At 40.5% G+C, this 23,155-nt stretch overlaps 4 protein-coding genes across 6 annotated transcripts; 1 reads left to right on the top strand and 3 right to left on the bottom strand.

Annotated features, from left to right (window-relative positions):
* Positions 1-26: 26 nt before the first annotated feature.
* Positions 27-4,280, bottom strand: med19a (mediator complex subunit 19a). The gene is made up of 6 exons (XM_020645861.3): positions 3,925-4,280; positions 3,407-3,529; positions 2,944-3,077; positions 2,661-2,757; positions 2,466-2,560; positions 27-467 (listed from the first exon to the last, which is right to left on the bottom strand). The coding sequence occupies exons 1-6, from the start codon at positions 4,142-4,144 to the stop codon at positions 402-404; spliced, it is 735 nt and encodes a 244-aa protein (XP_020501517.1). The 5' UTR covers positions 4,145-4,280; the 3' UTR covers positions 27-401.
* Positions 4,281-4,351: 71 nt separating this feature from the next.
* On the bottom strand, positions 4,352-7,333 carry si:dkey-6i22.5 (polyamine-modulated factor 1). The gene is made up of 5 exons (XM_020645862.3): positions 7,098-7,333; positions 5,314-5,419; positions 5,079-5,179; positions 4,645-4,840; positions 4,352-4,519 (listed from the first exon to the last, which is right to left on the bottom strand). The coding sequence occupies exons 1-5, from the start codon at positions 7,313-7,315 to the stop codon at positions 4,457-4,459; spliced, it is 684 nt and encodes a 227-aa protein (XP_020501518.2). The 5' UTR covers positions 7,316-7,333; the 3' UTR covers positions 4,352-4,456.
* A 74-nt stretch (positions 7,334-7,407) lies between these two features.
* tmx2a (thioredoxin-related transmembrane protein 2a) lies at positions 7,408-11,397 on the top strand. The gene is made up of 8 exons (XM_020645860.3): positions 7,408-7,692; positions 7,831-7,891; positions 8,398-8,511; positions 9,338-9,414; positions 9,626-9,732; positions 10,445-10,510; positions 10,590-10,719; positions 10,816-11,397. The coding sequence occupies exons 1-8, from the start codon at positions 7,504-7,506 to the stop codon at positions 10,993-10,995; spliced, it is 924 nt and encodes a 307-aa protein (XP_020501516.1). The 5' UTR covers positions 7,408-7,503; the 3' UTR covers positions 10,996-11,397.
* A 9-nt stretch (positions 11,398-11,406) lies between these two features.
* Positions 11,407-23,117, bottom strand: zdhhc5b (zinc finger DHHC-type palmitoyltransferase 5b). Of its 3 annotated transcripts, XM_065958978.1 has the most exons (13): positions 22,970-23,117; positions 19,639-21,101; positions 19,033-19,154; positions 18,706-18,863; positions 18,257-18,429; positions 18,005-18,107; positions 17,789-17,880; positions 17,405-17,537; positions 15,930-16,038; positions 15,732-15,838; positions 13,994-14,928; positions 13,881-13,898; positions 11,407-13,523 (listed from the first exon to the last, which is right to left on the bottom strand). In XM_065958978.1, the coding sequence occupies exons 2-12, from the start codon at positions 19,785-19,787 to the stop codon at positions 13,886-13,888; spliced, it is 2,094 nt and encodes a 697-aa protein (XP_065815050.1). In that variant the 5' UTR covers positions 19,788-21,101; positions 22,970-23,117; the 3' UTR covers positions 11,407-13,523; positions 13,881-13,885. The 3 variants fall into 3 exon arrangements, with proteins under 3 accessions (XP_065815050.1, XP_020501471.2, XP_065815049.1); XM_020645815.3 differs by lacking the exon at positions 13,881-13,898; XM_065958977.1 differs by lacking the exons at positions 13,881-13,898; positions 22,970-23,117 and adding an exon at positions 22,859-22,962.
* Positions 23,118-23,155: the final 38 nt, after the last annotated feature.

Consider the following 23,155-nt stretch of genomic DNA (forward strand, 5'->3'; position numbering starts at 1 on the left):
ACTCCTATAAGTGAAGGAGACACAAGTAAAGATGATAACCAAAGTTTATTTGATTTTGGCATTCTGGTCAAAAGATATCACAACAGAGTCGAAGAGGGACATACAGTCTCTGCTCAGTCATTCATAACACCACTCAGCTCAACAGCAGCAGCTCTCTGCCTCTTACACTATTCTGTAACATTTGACATCATCACACACACATAATGAGCAACAACTCATCATTGTGTTGTGGCTCCTGTCTCTCTCCGACACGTCACACATCCATTAGCATTATGTCTATCAAGCCCTCTCATAAACATTCTGCCAATAATACAATTATCTGGAAAAAAACACTCATCATTTTACAAAATACACAGCCACACACACATTCAATCTCAGGCACGCACACAATGGGCTCTCGTCTATCTGAGGCTGTTGCTGTTGGGTTGTGATCCAGCGAGGCCAGGGTGGTCGGGACTGTGGCGGTTCTAGAGGGGGATAGATGAATTCAATGGGATCAGACTTAACATATTCATCTGTGACCCGGAATTTTCAACAGACTTGTTCTTGTGAGTAGGAATGCAGAAATGACCTAAAACCTCAAAATACTCAGGAACTTAGTGCACAGATGCTCTGACTGTGGCTAGCTGACATGAAGCAGGAAGATATCAGTGAGCCTACATATCGACATTCTGATATCAGATCATCGATAGATCATTGATAGAAATTTCCATGTTCAATATACTGTATTTGATCCGCTGTGGGGACTATAGACCTGGTTGGGAAATTTTAGTTTGAAGCAGAAACCTTACATACATTTCTCAGAAAGGACAGAATGGTGCAAAAGTATGGCACAGAGTTTTGCAATTAACAGATCAACCTTTGTGGGTTATTACATAAGTCCACGTTTTCCAAACATTGTATTAAGCGGCCACACCTGATGTGAAGCGGGTGTTCATACATTATGAAAAACATAATTTACAAGATGTGAAACACTTTTACCAGTCCCCAAACAAATATATACACAACAGAATCTAGATGGAAAGGGAACGTACCAAATGCCAGAAGTGACCTGGGAGGGATTGAGTAAGGGCTCATTTAGTTTGTTTTTGTAGAAAGACTTGGCAGATAATTTAATTTTAATTAATTAATTTTGATGTTATTCATATATGTATACACATAAAATTATATTAATTTATATGTCTCAGTTCTGGATGGAGTTATTTGCAGACCTCAGAGATGCTGGATACTTCAAAAGTTTGAGAGTCCATGAGAAGCAAAACTGACTAATCTGGCTCAAATGAGTTCCACAAAACATCTCTCTGTCACCACAAACTCCATATCACTGCGTGTCACAGTCAGCCAAGTCTTTCTGCCAAAACAAACTAAATGACCCCTTACTCAATCACTTCCGGGTCACTTCCTGCATTTGGTACACTCCCTTTCAGTGAAGACTCTGTCGTTTGTAAATTTGTTTGGGGACTGATTAAAGTGTTCTGCCATTTGTAAATTTGTTTTATAAAATGTCAAAATGTTTGTCAAAATGTAAATTTGTCTCACATTTTATTTTGATTTGCACTTCCCAGCCACCGCAAAAAAGTGATAAAACTACAAATTTAACAGCTCTGCAGCTCTATGCAGAACTGTGCTCTCTATCAGACTGTTTTGATGAGGGCTCACACTGAGTTATTCAATCTCAGTTGTTCTCCTACATTCTGTTACCAGCAGCAGTTTTATTCGGTAAAAAGATAAACCCACTGTACGCTACCTCAAGCAACGACAAAGCGGACTGACAGAGTTAAGATCTAGCTGGAACAAGGCAAAACTCTCAGATAGTTTTCTCAGGGGCAGAAGACTGAACTAGAACTTAAAAGTTGGTAAATATTTACTAAAATGTGCCAGGTACTGAGAACCATGAGGGGATGAAAGTGTTACCACGGATCTCAACAATATTAAGTCACGTCTGTTATCTTTAGGATAGTTTTGCTCCTTCACACTCCAGCAGCAAAAAAGAAATCCAAGAGGATTAAAGCTCCCTCAAACTTAAATTTGTGTTGGGGGCAACTTAAACACATTTTTATGATCATTTATAGATATATAGACATATATTATATTTAGACTTCAGACTTTTATGCATGAAGGACAAAATACGGATTTCTAATGGTCATTATCTCTCCCAATAATGGCATTAGGGTCAATAATCCAATAATTTCAAGCCTGACGCAGTCTTGGCTGTGAAGGCTGTTTCGTCATGAGCCGGGGATCCGGCCGAAGATTTCTGCCTTTTAATAAAGCAGTTTTTTCTTACCACTGTAACTTTTGCTGCTTTGCTAAAGTGCCCATGATGGATGAAGCCGGGTCTTTGTAATATAGCAATAAGTAAGGTCTTTTACCTGCTTTTTGTCAAGTGTCTCGAGATAACACTTGTTATGAGTTGACGCTATACAAATAAAAATTGATTGATTTGATTTAGTAGATTCTTTTACCTTCTTCTTCTTCTTGTCTTTCTTCTTTTTCTTGCGGTCTGGATCATCGTCTCTCTTTTTCTTCTTCTTCTTGGGATCAGAGTCTGATGGAGTTTCTGTGGGATAACAAAAAAGGGTCAACTGCCTGAAAACATCTCACAAACCTTTGCGGTTTTGTACCTAGTGCAACACAGTACATCATAGTTAATGTCATACCTTGTGGTAACGGATCCTGTGGTCGGTGGTGTTTGTGCTTGTGTTTGCTCTTTTTCTTTGGAGGCTGTATGTGCATCAGTCTGTACTGTTCTGGGAGCTGTAAAAAAAAAAAAAACATAAATAACATGAATGCATGTTTGTATTTTATACAACAATAAAAAAGAAATAAAGAACACAAATTACAAACACATCAGAATATCCCAACAAAATGGGTTAGGATAGTCCATGGTAGTGTTAATGCATTTATTGATCTGAATCAACATGTTGTGTGTTCAGTTTGTACCGGTCCTGTGTGTAGTCTGAAGCCTGTGAGCAGTGCGCCGGTCAGAGGACTGAAGGAGTTCCCACAAACTGGAGGCTTATCGATGAGTGAGCGCAACGAGCTGCCGTCTTGAGTACCCGGACAGTCGATCATACCTACGGCAACAGAACATACAGAACATGTAGGAGTGAGTGGGGAAATGGAAATCAAAAGACCAGCGATGACAGGCGTAAGGCTGAGCAACACATGATAAAAGGTGTAAAAAATATTTGCATTTTAGGGTTTCATTAAGCACTCATTTCTTTGCTTTTGTTGGGAGGAAAGAGTCAGCGGGTCATGCATTATGGCGGGGGGCACTGGATGGTTTGTTTTGATAAATCCTTAAGCAAGCCAGAAGTAGCAACCAGTGGACAGCGTTAACAGTTTTGACTCTAGGACAAAAAGCAGAAACATGGTCAATGCAGTGACATGATGAGACACCAACCTGGTAACTCTGGCAGGAAGTTGCTGAGTTTCTCCTTCACCTTCTTCCCACAGAATTTGTTGTATGCGTGTTCCAGGTTGTAATGCGTGATCAGGTTGGTGTTTCCCGTTAACTCGTTTCCCACTAAAACACAGTCACAACATGAAAGATAACACCTGCCATGTGGGACTTATTGCACACATTTCATCCAGCGAGATAAATATTCCTGCAGAAACATTGCCTGGTGACCATTATAAGCAGAGCTACAGATCAGGCCAGAGATGCTCATATGATTAATAGTAAGCTACATTTCTAGTTCTTCTACGAATAACACAGTTTGTTTATCATATAACATAATAAAAAAAAACATGCTACTTTGTCCACATATTACCGTAAACTCATCTCGTTGGCTAACTTCAGCTAGCGTTGTAAACAGACTGCTTAACAACCCGTGATAGCAGATCATTTCTTTATTTAAACTAACACAGAAAAATGGTGTTAAAAAAACAAAAACAAAGCAGGGTTGCCCCCCACAGTACCAGGAAGCTCCCGCAATAAGTAGAAGGGTTCATTCATGGCTCCGGGCTTCCGCAGAGCAGGCCCTTCATCCCCGAGCTGCGGTGGCAGCTGCCCCGCCATGGCGGCTTGATTCTGCGGCAGAGGCGGCGGAGGTTTCCCCGGTCCGAAACCAAGAGACGACGAGCCGGGCGGTCCCTGAGCTTCACTTTGCCCGTACAGAGTTGAAAACATTTCCGTCATAACTACCCCGGATAAAGCATGTATGTACAATTAAAATACCGGGTTTCTGAAGCGTGTGAAATGTTTCCTGTTTTGATAGTTCTCACCGCACGTATCCATCCAGTGTCAACTACTCCACTCCTCACTTCTTTGTGGCATTATTTCCACTGCCCGTCTACCGTAATACAGTCGAGAAACACGCATGTTACCGTAATGAATGGTGTATGGTGGCAAAAAAAAACATTTTTTATTTATTCCAACTTTTTCATTTTTAGGGTCAGAAAAACAGACAGTATACAAAATGAATATTTACATTAAAAGGTAGTTATTAAGTTAATCAAAGACATCAGCAGGGCAGAGAGAAGATGCCATCCTTTCAAATTCTGTGACCGATGCCTAAAGCAGAAAGAGAAAAAATAAATAAATAATCAAGTCAAACTAACATTAAACTTGGCAATGCACACCTCGTATAAATAGAAATGTTTAATCTTATTTTATTGTCATCAATAATTTTCGCTCACCTTCCACTCTTCAACAGCAGTCGAGATGTGATGTTCAGTCTGAGTAATGCTCTCTCTACCTGTCTGGACCCTCTGCGCAAGAGCTGCGTTCTCTGCCTGAATCTTTTTCAGCTCCAGTCGCAGGTAGGCTTCCTGTTTTTGATAGTACGGCATCAAAAAGCTGCAGAAGTCCTGCTCAGGAATGCCACTTGGCCGCCTAATGGAACAAAAGTACATGTTGAAGGATTCAATTTATTATTTAATTCAAGCTGCAAAATGCAGAAACATTGGCAATATAAGGAACAAACATATAATCAAAATTAGGAAGAGTAATTAGTAAGTCATCACAATTAGATTGGACGAACCAGATGCATTGCTTGAGTGTTTTAGCACACCTGCTCATTCTCAACACTTGTCCACAAAGATTATAAGAGATCATAATGCAGTTTACTCACCATACAGGATTTGGATTGTTTTTTGTAGCCTTCTCCAGTTTGTCCAGTTCATTCAGTTTGAATTCTAACTGGCCTTCTTCAATCAACCTGTTGATGTCATCCTTCACAAACACAGACATTCATACAAACAGATGAAAAAACAGGTAGACCAGTGCAGACTGCTTACACACATAGAATACACTCTTAAGGGGATATTTATTTTTCACACATAGTCTTAAAATAATATGCTACACACCTTTATAGCCCCTTGCAACTCCTCTATGAACTGTTTGTGGATGCTCTCCATCCTCTGAGGGTTCTTCTTGTACAGCGGACGAAATGTGCTGGCGAATCTGTTAAAACTGTAAGAGACCAGTGTATCAGCAAAGTGGGGAATTTTTCTGTGTTATACCTTTTTTGTTCTGAGCCCTTAGTTGTACAAAACAAATTAAACATTTTATCTAAAGAGACCCAGGAACACAAGGCAGAATAGGCAGGTCTTGTAAGATATTTTATCAATGAAACATGTTAATGTTTGTTTGTTTGAATCACATTGAACAACCTAATTTAAAACAGACAAGATACACTGCCTGGCCAAAACAAAAGTCGCCACCAAAAAAAAAAAAGATCACACTTTAATATTTCGTTGGACCGCCTTTAGCTTTGATTACGCCACGCATTCGCTGTGGCAATGTTTCGATAAGCTTCTGCAATGTCACAAGATTTATTTCCGTCCAGTGTTGCATTCATTTTTCACCAATAAATTGTATTGATGATGGGAGAGTCGGACCACTGTGCAAAGTCTTCTCCAGCACATTCAGTATATTCAGGTAGTCAGCAGGCACATAATGTTGCTGAACCTAGACCTGTCCAACTGCAGCAACCCCAGATCATAGCACTGCCCCCCACAGGCTTGTACAGTAGGCACTATGCATGATGGGTGCATCACTTCATCTGCCTCTCTTCTTACCCTGATCACTCTGGAACAGGGTAAATCTTCCTTCTAGTTTTTAATAATGTGTTGGACAGTTTTTAACCAAATTTTTGTAGTTTCTGCAATGTCCTTAGATGTTTTCTCTGCTTGATGCATGTCAATGATTTGACCCTTCTCAAACAGACTAACATCTTTTCCACGATCACAGGATGGGTCAACATAGTTGTTTAAGAAATGAGAAGCTAATCATTGCATTAGTTGGGGTTAAATAAGTTGTTGCCAGCTGAAGGATAATCACCCATGCACTTATTATGCCGACTTTTTTTTTTGGACAGGCAGTGTCTCTTCAACGAGGCCCTGTGCACTTTCTGTCAGATGAGTCAGTGAATCCAGCAGTCATGATACCAGCTGTGACATAAACAATTTTTGTGTCTCACCTTTATCATGTTAGCCTTTTGCTGTATTTACCTTCATCTTTTATATTTCTGCAATATCTTACATTTCATACTGTGCAATATTTATTTTATATTTCTGCAAATTTTTACATTTCATACTGTGCAAAATTTATTTTATATTTCTGCAAATTTTTACATTTCATACTGTGCAAAATTTATTTTATATTTCTGCAAATTTTTACATTTCATACTGTGCAATATTTATTTTATATTTCTGCAATATTTTACATCTCATACTGTGCAATATTTATTTTATATTTCTGCAATATTTTACATCTCATACTGTGCAATATTTATTTTATATTTCTGCAATATCTATTTATATTCTGTTATGCTACTACCTGTAAATAACTCCTACCATACATTGCCCATCTTACCTGAATGAGAGTTCCTTTTTTTTTCTTCTTCTTAGTTGTTTTTAGCTGTGGATGCTTGTATGTGTGTGCACTTTAAGGTGAAGCCAAATTATTTCGTTGTACAATTGTATAAAGACAATAAAGACATTCTATTCATACCCTCATGTTATTTTATTATTATCATACTGCAATTACAAAAAGTGATCAATACAAGAGGGCTTCGACCCGGGACTACAGCATACACGTTTTTCTTTCCTTCTTTGTAGTTCCAGTATAAAGAAAAGTGTCACTTTACCTGGCATGTTGGATGAACCTCTCAAGGCTCTTCTGCATCACTTTGTCGAACAACTTCAACCGCATATACTTCGCTTCCGTCTCCTCGGACGTCTTACAAACTGATCCTGACTTTGAGGAAACTTCTCCTGTAGCATCATTGGTCAACGTTTCAGAGGAGTCTTTAACATCCTTGCTATCTACGGTCTCGGTTTTTGCAGCTGCTTCACTTTCCTCCATTTCTCAGACTGCTCTGTTTACGTTTTAACAATGCCCGCCAAATGTACGGCGAGTCGCTGAGCCCAGGAACTGCGGAATCGCTTTATGTGGCGCAGGCGCAGATCGACACAAGAGGCTTGTCATGTCTGTAACATCAGCTGTCACTCCTCCTCAAACCTTCTCTTGGGTGACTGTCGTGCCTTGCAAGCATGGGTCTTATCACAGGACTGTGCTCTTTCTTGTACCACCTACCCCAGATTTACAAATGGCTTCTGAAACCGTATTATATCATGTCGTTTTTCATGACAGTCGCTTTTATGGTTGTCCGAAAGGCTCCCGGTCTGTGTGAACACCTGGCGACCCAGCGCGAGGACGGCAACTCCTGCGACTTTGACTGGGTGAGGAGCATGTTGTTGGGGGGGGGCTGCCAGCTTTTAAATATGGAGGGTCCTGTGACATGAGGTAGCTGTTTTTTTCCACAATCTTCACAAAGTTGTTTTTTTTAAATGTTTTTGTCTCTGGTTTTGTTTTTACAGAGAGAATTAGAGATTCTCATGTTTCTCACTGCAATAGTGATGATGAAGAACAGAAGAGCGAGTGAGTACCCCCCCCTTTCTCTCTCTCACACACACACACACACACACACACACACACACACACACACACACACACACACACACACACACACACACACACACACACACACACACAGTTTTATTATTGTGTAAACCAACTAATTTGATATCATGGCAAATGTATGTTTACACTTTAAACAGTCACATCATCAAAAGTTCTCCTAATTTAAGCTCTTTTTTTTTTTTACCTCTAGACATTTATGTAACTGGGTTAACATCATACCCAACCAAAAGTCATACTAACTGTTTATGTTCAGCAAAAAAAAAAAAGGGAATTTGCGACACATGGTGTTCCTTCAAGACCCTCTGAGAGACCCTGCCTGAAGCAACATCCAAAGTGCTTCACTAACAACTCTGCTTTGATGTGTAAACACACAGTTGCGATTACAGTTGTGACCTTGTGTCAACAGTATGAAGGTTTTTCTCCGATGCTGCATTCACTGTTTTTCCTCTCTCTCTCTCTCTCAGTCACACTGGAGCAGCACATAGGCAACTTGTTCCTATTCAGCAAAGTGGCCAACGTCATCCTTTTCTTCAGGCTGGACATCCGGCTTGGCATCCTCTACTTCGCTTTGTGTGTCGGTCAGTGGCCTTATAACTCCTATAACTCCGGGCCTTCTGCTCCTCTGCTCCCAGTCTGTGAAACCCCCCCCCCCCCCCCCCCCCCGAGCAGCTGAGGGCTCCACAGTCTGCTGATGCTTTTAAAAGGGCCCTAAAAACCCACCTCTTTAACAAAGCCTTCTGCTTGTGCTTTTAGTTTCGTTAGTTGCTTAGTTGATTAAATTTGTTTTTATTTCTATTTTTTCTTCCTGTAGCACTTTGAGATTTTTTTTGAAAAATGTGAAGTGCGTTACAAATTAAATGTATTATTATTATTTATGATATTTATTTTTAAAAAGCAGCAGGATATCAGCCTATCATCTAAATCAAACTGATGCAGTTAAAATATGTCCCCTTATGTCGGGCTACACATTTACACTTGGTCTTGTAGTGTATAAAACGTTTATAAAACTGTAAACGGTGGTCACTGTAACAGATGTGGTTTTTATTCCCATAATTGACAAATAAGACAAAATTGAGGCTAAATTAATTGATAAATAAAAATACAAATGAAAGGCATCTGCAATTGTGGTCTCCCTGAGGCTCCCAGTGTGTTGGCATCCCTCTTTCAAATTAAGTAATTAGATTCTTGTATGAAGGCCTATTTCAAAGAGGTACGGTGAATGCACGCGCAACTTCCCTTGCCGAATCGAATAACAAGCCTTAACTTCCAATATATTCTAAGGTTGTTGTGTTACCTCAAGTGCTTCTTAACGAATGTTTAACTTGCATTAATAATTTTTTGTGTGGAAATATCTGTCACTTGTACTTTAAAAAAAATGTTCTGTTCATATTTTTTTGTCTCCAGCCTTCGTCATGACCTGTAAGCCGCCTCTCTACATGGGCCCTGAGTACATCAAGTACTTCAGTGACAAGACCATAGATGTGAGTGTTACTCTTCAGATAATGCTGAATTTGATGAGAGATTCTTCAACTGTGTTTCCTTTTTGTTCTTATAGACAGCACAATTCATAGTGTATTTATTTGAATATTAGCCCTACTGATTTCCTAGTCCAATAGGTGGTTAGGTGTGAATTAAAGAGTTTGTTGTTGTGTATTCTTTTCTCATGTGGTTTTGTTCTATTGAATCATAAAGGAGGAGCTGCAGAGAGACAGTCGTGTCACCTGGATTGTTGAATTTTTTGCCAACTGGTCTTCTGACTGCCAGTCCTTTGCTCCAGTCTTCGCTGAACTTTCTCTCAAGTAAGAAATAAGTAAATGAAGACAAAACATGACACTGAGGATGACACTGTATCAGCTATCTTGCCATTATTGGTGAAACAAATATTTTAGTGATTGGCTGTGCTGTGGTCATGATCAGACAAAGAGTAGACTAACACATAACCAGTCACCAGTCACACCTTTACAGCCACGCTGTCTTGTATCTTGAAGGAGATAATCATTATTCAAACCAAAATTTCAGCAAACTGAAATAGTATTTTGTACAAGTTTGTGAACGTTCTGCATCTCCTGTTTAATCATGGTCTTTCATGTCTTGGTATTTAAAGGTCCAATATGTAAGATAACAGTGAATTAAATCATAAAATGACCTTACTGCCGGTATATCATTAGACATCTCTGTTGAAGCGCTGGCTTCTCTGACAACAACACAGCAGCCAGTATGAAACACATAAAGACTAATGTAGCGCTCTTCAATGTTTTCAATTTGGACTGCAGTATCCATTTGAAACACTAGATGTCAGAGTAACAGATTAGAGCTTCAGGTTTCCTGAAGTGCTGCTACACAAAAGCATGTCATCAGTAAAATATCAGCTTATTAAGGTAAATTTTATTTACCATATTTTGTTTTGTATATACAATACAATTTTAAAGTTTTGAAAAAACAACTCAGTTAAAAAACATCCAGAACATGTTTTAAGTTTGAACAAGGATAAATGTTTTGTGCATCTTTCAGGTATAATTGTGCTGGACTCAGGTTTGGGAAGGTGGACATCGGACGCTATGGAGAGGTTTCAGAAAAGTCAGTCATTTCGTCCACTCTACCTTTTTTTGTGTCGTGTTGTTTGTCCACAAAATGACCATAGATTGTTTCTGAACAGGTACAGGGTCAGCACTTCTCCTCTGGCCAAGCAGCTTCCCTCACTGATTCTTTTCCAAGGAGGGCGGGAAATTATTAGACGTCCAATGGTGGACAACAAAGCGAGAGCTGTATCCTGGCTCTTCAGTGAGGTAAATCATATTTTCAGATCGAATGTGAAGGGCTATATACTGATTATTCATATTCACACATATATCTAATATAAGGACTATTTCTTTCCTCAAAAGGAGAACATTATCCGAGAGTTTAACCTCAATGAACTCTTCCAAAAGTCCAAGAAGCTGAACAAAAGTCGTGGTTTGAAGGAAGAGGATCAGAACGGAATTCCGCCAGAGGAAGGCAGTGATGAGCTCCAAACTGAATCTGACAACCCACAACAGCCCACAGAGAGCAAGAAAGACCAGTGAGATGTGAGGACAGGCCAGAGGGGCTAAATGGGGTCTCCTTTGCATCAAGTGTTCTCTTCATTGCAGAAGTTCAAATACGGATTGATAAAATAAGGTTAATCTACTTCAACATGTTCTCTCCGGCTTAGTCTTCATGGTGTTAAATAAATATCCATAACAGCTGGGCCACCTTTGCCTGCTCTGACTGGCTATGGTGCTGTTTCTTGAATGCAGCCATACCAATGATTATTTTAATACAAACCTTAAGTTATTTAAAACCAAATGCCTTTTTGTAATGATTGTATTTTCAGCAATATCTCTTCACTTCATGTAAACTGTTGATGACGGTATTGTTTGTTACTGATGCCTCGTATCGTAAAGGTGAATCTGAAATAAAACAAAGAAGTGCACAGCGAAAACTCATGACAGTACTTTTTTTTTTTTATCAGTTTGACCTTTTTATTCTGAGAAGACATCTTTTAAAAATTCTTTATAAGGCCATTTTGGAAATGTCTTTCATGTACTCATTACAGATATTTGTGAAACTCGTTCCATTCATCACAGCCCACAATAGTGATATTTTATCTCACACAGAAGTATACCTACTATACTCAAAGGATCAGATTGTTCAGTGGCCAACATCATCGGCCGGAGCAGGAAAAAGTAACACAGGTTCTCTTTATCTCCTTACAACGACTGCTTGTGCCATTCATGATGATTCTTTTCTTTTAGCCACCCACACATAAACTGGGTAGACATTTGACAAAACTGCATGCACACCTAAGACAAAGCCTGGGAAGGTTGAAAACTCATAACACAGTCATTTGGGTTGAAACAATGATACTTGTGTGCTTCAAGTGTATTCTTCCACCCAAAGATGTGCCACATTTAGCCAGATTTAACATTCTACTGCAAACACTGCTTTTATAGTTAATAAAATAAATAAACCTCAACTGTAATGCCCGATCCTGAAAGACACAAACTTGCATACACCCCTCCCTTCCTCTAATTATTACTTTCTCAAAGTGGCTGTTTTTGTACCTTTTACGGGAGTATCTATAAATGAGCAAGATAATCAATACAACTTTATCTGCCTATAAATTTGTCCTCAGAAAAAAAAATAATTAAAAGAAAAATGGCTCGAGGCAGACAAAAAAATATCCCTTGCAAACCAGTCTCTGTTTGACAAGATAGTTAGTGGCTTATCACATTTACAATTTATTTTTACAGCATTTAATTTTTTTTGAATATGTCCCTATTTAGTCATAAAAAACTAAATAAAAACTGGTAGACTGGTTTGACGTTGTGTTGATAACTACAAAGTTGTCTGGTTTTGTGAAATAAATAAGCCCTTCCCTCGCTGCCTCTATTTGGCTGGCTATCTGTTTGAATGTAGGAGGTTCTGCTAGCATCTTGACTGACTGACAAACATTACAGAATAAAAGGAAAAAATAAAAGACACCAACAAGACAAATAATGATCTTAAAGCTACAAATAGATTTTGCATAATGTCTCTAGTTTAAACATTACAAGTGTACATTCCACAAAAATGTTTGTGCTGAAATCTCCATTCAGAAATTTCTTTGTGGCTTTCAAAAGTTAACCTCAATTATTTGCCACTTAAGTTGTCCACTGAAGGATCATCTTTCTCTTTGGACGATGTCAACTCCAACAAGGGCTCACAAGTGGCTGATGCAGCCATTTAATATAAACAGGCAACTGATTTGAAATCGCTTTCATGAATAATTACACACAGTAAAACTGCCAACCTCATCAATAGTCATTTTCAATACCTGACAATTTCCCCCGATAATAATCTGTAAGATTTCATACATTTATATAAAACAATATTTAAAAAAAGATTTATAAAACTAAAATGATACTGTGTTTATAGGTCGGACTCTGCTTTCCATGATTCATATCGATTAACAGGTCATGTGGTCCGTTCAGACAGTGAAGAAGAAGACGTTTCTATTGGTCAACAGTCCTGAATCCACCCTCTAAATCTCTACATCCACTGGATAAAGGCCATCTTTTCCTTAAGTGTGTCAAACACAGCAGTCAGCACTCTGTGTGCTAAGTACCAAAGTAAAACAGAAAATCATTAGATAGCTATGCATGTTCTATTGACATATCTGTACCCAGTAATGATACAGTCACATCAGTCTATGGCTCACAAAGTGGCTAGATGGAGAAAAATGTATCTTAGTCCCCTTTTACTCTTTGTTCAGATCTGAAAAGCTAACAGAGAAGACCGGCCAGTAGCCTTAAAGAGATGCAGTGAGTACCACACGCGCCTGCTCCTGTCATACAATGCCGTTGAAAAAAAGAGTAATTCCTCAGGGTCCTGCAGTCGTGAATAATATCCAGCTCAGGGTAGTGGAAGTAGTCCAGAGACCTTTTCTCCTCCTCCTGGTGATGGTCCATGAAGGATGTCTGTCACTCAAACTGATATCTCGTAAGTGGTCCCTCCGACACCGGTCACCTTCTTCACCCCACCCCCTGGTTTGGCTGTGGTGTGGTTGGCCAAGACTGGGCGAGAGATGGATCTGATTGGACAGTCATTGGGGAGGGTAAAGGAAGAGGGGGGTGGAGGGATTAGGGATGAGGACAGGGGATAAATGGAAGTGGAGGTGAGTGGTTCTAAATCAAAGACGGTAAACAAGCACATAATGCAAAAGTATTTCACTACCATTGATCTTGTAAGGCATTTGGTTTCTATACTGGGTCATTTGAGAGGTGAAACGAAAGGAGTAAAGAGACATGCTTTCATCAAGTTAATCATGTACCAGCATGCTGGACACTAGTGCACTCATTACACCAATACAACCTCCTTACACACGTACAGCTGCAACACGCTTAGCAAGCAAGACTCTAAACTGTAAAGGAGGAAAAGGAAGACTCACACAGATCAGGGTGGAGGGCTGACACAAACCAGGAAGGAAGAAGAAGAGGATTATGAGGGAAAGGAGGAGGAAGAGTTGCAGGCTGATGGATCTGCCGGCGGTTCACTACTCACTGTGGAGCCTGTTGCCCTCCCCCGACTCCTCCCCCGCCCAGCACAGTGCCTCCTCTTGTGGGCTGAGGCTTGTACTGAGGCCCCGCCTCACCAGTGTAAGAATAGGATTTGCCAAGGGAGAGCCCGCGGGGTGGTGGGGAAACAGGAGGCTCTAGTGAGCGAGCCCCAGGGGAAGAGGATGAGGAGGAAGGGTTTCGAGGGGCTCGGGAAGAAGGGTCGTGGTTATGATGGAGCAGGTGCTGACTCTCAGGAGGCCCTGAGGAGGAGGGAGGGGGCGGGCTCACAGCACGCAGGTAGGCCCTGTGAGGGGAGGAGAAAGTGGCAGAGCCCTGGAGAAGCTGCCCCTCCCTCTGCTGGGCAATCTGAGCTGAGAGGAAGGGCGACGTGTAGCCCTGCAGCGGGCTACTGGGTGACATCACCTCAGGCTGGCTCATTATAGTCTTTGAGGAAAACAGAGCTCGAGGCTTCTGTGGTGACAGTTCATGAGCGGCCGACTCAAACTCTGGACTCTCGGAAGGTGTCAGCAGGCTGTCATAGGACAAGCTGCCGTTCCGAGGCGTCTGATTAGCTAGACTTTTATAGCTGGTGTCTGTGGTGCCCTCTGATTGGAGCGTGGCCAGAGGGTTATGTGCTGTGTGCGCTGAGCGCAGACTGGAGGAGTGGGAGCCGCCAGTGGACAGAACTAAAGAGGATGGGTAGGAGGTGTAGGAGCGTCCAGTCAGAGAGTGACCAGACATGCCCCCTGACATCCCTCCAGCAGTTCCGCCAGGGCCCCCGGGGCCCTCACCTCTCTCCCCTCCCCCTCTGCGGACCCCTACACCTCCCCCCACTACTGTGGCCCCATCCAGGCTGCTTGGCTCCGAGCGGTAGCTTGGCTGACGGCTGGACTGGAGAATGGAGGTTGATGGAGAGTCGAGACTTTCCCCACGGATCATCTGAGGAGAAGGGAGAGGAGACACAGACCAAAGGAAAAGAGTGGGAGGAACAATGTGATGAAGATGGAAACACCCTTTTACTTCAGGATGGATAACAAAAAAAAAAAAAAAAAAAACTGTTTGTGTACAGATTGAAACAGAAATAAAAAGTGGTAGGGGGAAATTGGATGCTTGACCGGTGCTCTACTCCATCATCACACTACTGGATTGGAAACATTGACTGGCTTTACAAGCACTGACACCGCATGTCAAAGACGGTGTGTCAACACAGACATGGAATACAAATACAATACAGTACAGTACAGGAACTACACAATCCAGTCAATTCAGTCTGAGGGGAAAGGATAGATCCACTCAAACCCACAGAGACAGTCAAAGGGATACACACACACACAGATGACACTAGCTGAGACTTACTGATCAACCGATGGCCACTGAATGATCAATTCAAAGTAAAAACAAAAAAGAGGGGCATGGCGTTAACCACAAAGGAAATTAGTAATCTGTGGGATACTGTTTGTTCTGATTGCTTCAATCCTTTAAGAGTAACACGGCTAACATCCCTTAATCTTCTTACAAATTATAAAATAAGAATGCAGTGTAATGTTCAACATGGCTGAGTGCATTTACAACACAATATATACAGATTCAATTTACATGTGTCTGTGTTTCCATCCAATCAAGCAAAGCCATGCAGTTAACTTCACTCAATGCTGATTGTTTATTACTTACAGTATCTAATCATTTTTATGAATATAGTTTCCAATATTTTGCAGTACATTCAAATGTAAATTGACATGTACCTTGTTCGGGTGTGTAATGGCAGAGTGGTTCCTTCCTGGGCTGTTGTAAGGTGGTCGGTATTTGAACATTGACGGCGTAAGCGGAGCTTCAGTCAGCAAGCTGCTCTCTGACAAAACAAACAGGACATTTGAAAGAGGTGAGTTCTCCAGGATGGATTTACTTTACCTATGTATCAACTGTACTTGTGTGTGTCTCACCCTCTGTGTCAGCACGGGGCAGGCCAGGGTACCGTAGCTCCGGCTTTGGAGGAGGTGGAGGCTCTGCATCAGCTGACTGACTCTCCATCTGATCTAGGCTGATCTTGGACTGAAAAAGAAACAACATCAAAGGGAATCAAAACGTTTTCACAGGAGAGAGAAAATACCTGAATTAAAAATCAATTCCCTGATATGCATAATGCATGGCACAGAGAATGAAAAACAATGCAACATCATAAGAAAATGAAATGTTGGCTTCTGGTAACTATCACACTGATGTCCTCTAACTATTTTGAGTGTGAATACCTGCTTGTTTGCGGCTTCAAAAACATGTGGTAGGGGATTCTGCTGCTTATTATCAGTTCTCTTTAGAAAATACAAGTCAACAGTTGTTCATACAGAAAAGCTAACTTAAGAGGTTTAAATAGATTTGCAAAATAGTAAACATTTTTATTTCTTGTCTTGCATGCTTTGGACACCAGTAACACACGTATAAAACTCAGAAACAAGACATACTTTTACTTGTAGTTATCTCTACATTCATTCTGGTGTTATGTTAACACTCAAACAAGCCTGACCAGTATGCTTATTAGGGCTCATGACATTCCCAGACTATATCTATAATCGCATTGGAATTTGAATGCTTTTTCATGAATATTTGAATACATTTGATTTTTTTTAATGCTAACATTTTGTACCGTTTATCCTATACATAACTAAAAGGCAATTTTTTTTTGCACAGAATAATGTTCACTTGGATGTATGCATTGCCCATAGTATTTTTAAAATGGTCCAAACAGAGCGACGCAGCACGAAGCACGCAGCAATACAAAAGCTTGAGATGTCATACTGTTTGCAAGGGGAAACTGAACTTCACATAACAAGGAATTAAATATTTAACGGATGCAGTGTGGACAGCCAGCGTGTGCCATGCGACACAACATATAGCACTCGCGAGGGGTTGGTGGCCTAATTCAAGATAGGGCAGTTTTGTTTTTAATAAAATACACCTAGGCTGACTACTTTTGTAAAACTGTTTCCGGAACATTAACATCCTCACATGAATTGATATACTTGTTATCCAAAAGATACATAATAAAATTACATAATCGAATGGCATCTAAGCGTTCAAATATTGTTGGTAAATTTAATATTAAAATATAATTTGATTTCCCAATTTCGTTCCTGCAGCCCTAATGCTTATCAAGCTCGCTTTTAGCTGGCTTTGAAAGCTAAACTTGTAGAGATGTACAACAAGTAGCATTATAATGTAAGAATGATAAATTAATAAAAGCACTGTTTGAACCAGCTGAAGAACATTTTTTTCCTCTACAAACCTGTTCAGTTGGTCACAAAGTAAACTCGTAACAATGAAATGTTCATTATGTGCCAAATATTTCTGAACCACATGAAAATGCATATAAGAGTCCGTGGGGTAGGCATGTTTTTGTTGTGTGTTTGTTGGGGTCACCCACCCTGGTACTGTGTCTGTCATTCTGGATGCCGTTGTCCAGGACCTTGGCCTCAAGCTGCGCCTCAGTGAGAGGCGGTCTAACAAATGGGGGCTGTACCTCCACTGACTGGGGGCTCTGCAAACGACCCATGTATCTATGACAGGAACATGCACATACATTCAAATTCAATACAATAATCAGGAACAAATAAGAACCCTTCATACTGTGGCATGGAACTCCGGTATTCCATTAACAAAACAGACAAGTGAGAAAAATAAAAAAGAGTAAGGTGGGAGGGGAAATAGAGTAATAGAAATAAATAGAGGGCCTAAACATTATATTCATGTAGCATAGTGTTAAAAGAGGGGAGTAAAAGCATGTGAGAGGAGAAGGAGAAATGCTTACCTGGGGGCCTGGGAGCTGCATAGCACATGGGAAATGTTTCTCATGCAGCCATTGGTGAAAGGGTTCACGCCTCCCCGAAACTTCCCTGTCACCTTCAATGAAAGGGAGGACAGAAAAATGCTTAAGCTCACATGAACATTGAAAATATTGATGAAAGTTAAAGAACAGTGAAATATGATGCAAGATGTGATTCACACAACCAGCTCTTGTACAAACCTGTTCATTTGTGGTCCTACCGCGTGCCACCAACACCATGTGGAACCCAGTCAGGCCAGCGACTGGGACAAAAAACAGACCAGCCACACACATAACAGCCATACTAAGAGAGGGTCAAGGAGGTTGCAACAAATCCAGAAATATTAAGTAAAAAAAAAAAAAAGAAACAGGCTAAAAATCACAAGTTGCTTAGTAAAATAGGAAAATAACATCCCATGTCTTTATAGCTGCAAAGAGCTAAATTAAGGATACGTTACAGCTGCGTGTGGTGTGTCCAACTGCTGGCGGTGGTGCAGGACATAAACAAGACCAAAGCCAAATATGTTTATGATATGGGTGGTGAGAGAAATCAGGAAGAGGAAGAAATAACGATAATTCCTCCGGCCAATGCAGTTGTTCACCCATGGGCAGTGATGGTCAAAATCCTGAGAGGGCACAGGGTCAAAAGCTGAGACGATGCAAAATTATGATGAAAAATTTGCTCCTCTAATAACTAATAATTGACTTTGCCATTTTCAGACTAAGCACTGTTAGGCCTGTGAGACAGTCACTTAAAAACCTAGGTTTTAATAACAACAAAGCAGAGGATGTTTAGTAGATGTTGCAAAGACATTCAATTCAAAATTATGTAACGGTATGTACAGAATGCACATCAAATTGTATGTGTCTGTTTATGTGTGTGTTAATGTGTATGTGTTTACCTCTACACAGTTGTCACAGACAGAGCAGTGTGAGCAGCGCGGTGGGCGGTAGAAGCGGCAGGTCGAGCACCACTTCATGCGCACCTGGATGCCTTTGATCTCCACCGTCTTATAAAGAGGAGCGCGGAAATCATCCTCTTTATCCTCATCCTCCTCCGCTAAAGATAACAGACACAGGCACTGAGATTACACAGACATCATACACCCTGATCAAATGTTGTTCCTCTATTAGATTACAACTCAATAAATTATTGAGAATATCTTTTAATTGGTACATAACTCTCTGGAGAAAAGACTAGCCCACACACACTGCCCATGTGTGTTTACCTCTGGGGAAGACTCCAGGGTCCATGAAGGTGGCCATGCAGAAATTGGCAAGGGTTAAGAGAAAGATCACAGCAATGTATATGGGAATGACAGAGGAGAAATACTCTGACAACCATGGGCACCTAGAGGAATGCAAAATAGGAAACATGGTAAAAGGCTGACACGTAATTTCCATAACTGCATAGTGTCAAGACAATTTTCCACTAACAGGCTTCAATCAAGGACTTGTTGACATATCACAGATAGATTTATTTTTTAAATGCACAAATAGAAAAAAATAATTTACCCTCAAACAACTCAAATAAAGCTGTTCATCTTAAAGTGTAACAAATTATAAACGCAAGTGTTGCTGTAAGAGTGCAAGTTTGATCAGTGAAGTTTGCCTTGAATAAATAAAGGTAAAGAAAGAAAATAATGCCTTTAGATGAAACATAATAAACACAGGCATATTTACACGTGTGGGTAGGAAACACAAGTTTAAAGCACTTTTGATTGTGCAATGACACAAGTGTGTGTATGCAAATAAAAAAAGGGGGAAATACATGTATGCACATACATAGGCCGTTTACACAATGTTTGTGTTCTGTGCATTAAAATGCTACTTACGTGAAGCAGAAAAAAAGGGTGGTTGATCCAACAAGGAACGTGGTGGCTGCAGACACAGGGACATATCGGCTAGGTCGAAATGCGCGGGGAGGAGCAGAAGCAGGGCCACCCACTCCTCCCCCAACCCCCCCACCACTGAAGCCCGGCATCGGACACAGAGAGAGAGGGAAAGACGACACAGAGATAGGTAGATATCTACTGTCTACCTATTATTATGGGTGCTCTACAGGTTAAAATGGCGAGTAGGTTGTTTTCTACGAGGGGCCATGACTGCAGACTGGAGAAGAAAACCAACACTATGCAAAGCAGAAACTCAGCAGAAACATGAGTAATTAACTAGGTCCAGTCACTAAATGTATCACAGCACTAGTACAATCACTCAAAACAGAGGATTATTTACTGATTTAGCAATGAACAGCTCTTCTTGCATGTGTACAATTTGTTTTAAATACTCACTTTATATGCATATTCTTATTAGAGGTTTATAAAAGCAAAACTATTCTTAAGCTATGTGATACAAAAATATGTGTTGGTAATTCATAAATATTTTTGTATGGCTTATTGTAACTGTTTTTGGTGCAAGAATATAAATAAATCTAAACTTAAGTTGCTTCCTGGCACCAGTTCAACCTTTACACAGCTGTGCATGCACATTAAAGCATAGACACAAGTACACACAGCTAGAACTGGAGCAGTTTAGGTTAGTCTCCACTTCTCAAACTCAAGTGTTTACACTAATGCTTGTCGCTGTGCTTGACTTCTGACTTTATCCCTCAGAGAAATGTAATATTTTAAAAAAAGACAAGAAAATTAAAGAGGTAGTGGGTGGAAAGCCAGTAGGCCCAGAGCAGAAGCACATAGAGGAGAACAGGCAGAGGATTGAGCACAGCAGCTGCTGATGACTTCTGTAATTGTCCCGAGAGGGCTTATTTAGGCACTGGGTGGGTGGAAGAAACTGAGGATGGTGGCAGGAGGGACAGTTTCAGCGTTTCAAACCAAGTCAGCAGTTAAAAAGAACTTAACCAACAAATGTCACTTCTGAATCAGTTGCATGAAGCTGCTTAGCATCAAACAATAGAGTCCAGCTGGAGTTTAAAAAAAAAAAATCTGCTAAAAGAATGTTTTAAAATGATGTTTAGCCTTGCTTTTACAAGTTGCTCAAATAGCAAAACACAGTCCTCTGGGCTTTTAAAACCCCTGCCCTCAGTCTTTATGAGGAAAGAATCAACTCATTCCAAACAGAGGCCCCGTGCATGTTGCCGAGCTGTCGCCACAGAAGGCCAGGTCTTGGTGAAGCGACCTCTCCCACCTCCAAATTCTCTGCAGATAGACCTCATTTTCCATTTTGCATCTCTTTAACAAAGCCATGTGCAGCAGTGTTGTTATGAAGTCTGATGCATTTTAATCCTTTGTTCAATTGGTCCTCTGTCAACCTCTGGTTCTCTGGGTAACCGAGGATGCCCCTATAAAAAAATAAATATATAATTAGTAATAATAATAATTTGAATAATGATATAATAATTGTTTAAAACAATGGTAATGTGTAAAAAATGCCTCACGACTGACAGAAACAGGAACTGTAAGTGCTATTAAAGTAGCTAATGTGTGCACATCAATATTTGGTATCTAATTGCACATTTCAATTTTGCAACATTAAACCATGTTTACATTGCAGGTATATTTCATAATGCCCAGACCGAATAACAAGAGGAGAACACAACTACCTAAAATAAAACACATTGAATGAAAATGTCTCCTTTATGTTTGCTGGTTAGACCTCAATATAAAAACGTTTTTTTTAGGGATGCACTAATGCATCGGATGCAAATAGTATTGGCCTATATTGGCCCTATTGACAGACAACAGCTTGACAAGTAATGTGGTATGAACTGATATCAGTAGCTGATATCTATCAGTTGTGTCACATCAATTTAAAGCTGGAAAGCTAATATACCTAACTGCTGATTCAGGAGAAGAAATCACCTGTTGAATAAACTCTAATTTGATTTCATGGTCACAAGTGAAAAAAAAAAAATGTTGGAATATGGGAAACAGCGATATGCAGATTGTTCGAGACGTTCCAGTGACATTTCAGGTGAAGGGATTACCAGCAAAAATCATATCTAAAAACTAGTTTGAAACATAGACATCACGAAGAAATAATGGGTTATGGTGAAAAATATTACAGTTTTCTCTCAGATTTCACAAGGATCAAAATGACTAACTATCTTGTTAACCTCCTAAAAAAAAGCCTCCACTGTGTACTTTTGAGTTTTCAGCATGACTCATTTGAGAAAAGTTGCTCAACAAGCCTGCTGTTAAACAGACAGTTGCCACCTCTATGCCCTCAGGTGGTCAAATAAATAAACACCACCCACTGCTGGAAATTCATAACACCATTTGCAGACAACGATCAGGGTGGACGCCTTTGACACACACACACAACACACACACACAACACACACACACACACAACACACACACACACACACACAACACACACACACACACAACACACACACACACACACACACACACACACACACACACACACAACACCTCCAGATGAAAAACTTGTCCGTGCGGTGTGAACATATTGAATCCAGAGTGACAGAGAGATGTAACCTGATAGTTTGGACACACCCCTCATCAAAACAGTCATCTTTACCAAATACAAAGCTGTCTGTGAAGTATTGTCAATGTTGTAAATGATTTTATCTGACCCACAACAACCCCCCCCCCCCCTCTATAATGTCTGTTAATCCTAAAATCTCCGGGTCGAGCCTTCACTGTCATGTCACCGCAACAATCTTCATTTACCTGACATCTTCAAATTTAATCAAATGTACAAACAGTGACGACACACTGAGAGTTGTTGGGGGTGATTTCTCGTACGACAGCATATCACTGAATCTCCTCTCACCATCACTGTTAAATAATAGTGAAAAGGCGAGGCGTGACACCACAGGCCAGGACAAGACAAGTTACGTTACCACTTTCTGCTCTCACATCAAAACCCTTCATTAACATTAACATCTCTAATTACGAGCAAGTTAAAGACGCTGTGGTGTTTTCATTTGACGTGTACACAAACTATAATAAAAACATGTTAAACCCTATGCCACACTTTGTAATTGGTTAGCTCTTATTTAGCCTCGAAAGTTTTTTTGCGACAGTGTTCAGTCCTTTACCACAGCTAGAAAAAGTTAGCATACGTTACCTGGTTAGCATTAACGCTTTATTTTAACGGAGTGGCCTTTTATTGAGATAATTACACCTCTGTTCCGTTAAGGAGTCACCATGACGAGCAGGTAAAACAAGCAGGACAAACCTTATATCGAACATACGAGCTGTCTTGTCTTTAGGGGTGTGGGTCGTTACGGTCCTCCTTGAATTAGCCGCTAGCAAACCACTTAGCTCGCTCGCTAGGCCGACATCGGAATCCCGGAACTAGTCCGTCGTCCCTCAGGTGGGGCGAACAGCCAATCAGACCCCGAGATGAGGAGTGGGGGGGCGT

Source organism: Labrus bergylta, chromosome 9 (assembly GCF_963930695.1).
Source record: "Labrus bergylta chromosome 9, fLabBer1.1, whole genome shotgun sequence".
NCBI classification, from domain to species: domain Eukaryota; kingdom Metazoa; phylum Chordata; class Actinopteri; order Labriformes; family Labridae; genus Labrus; species Labrus bergylta.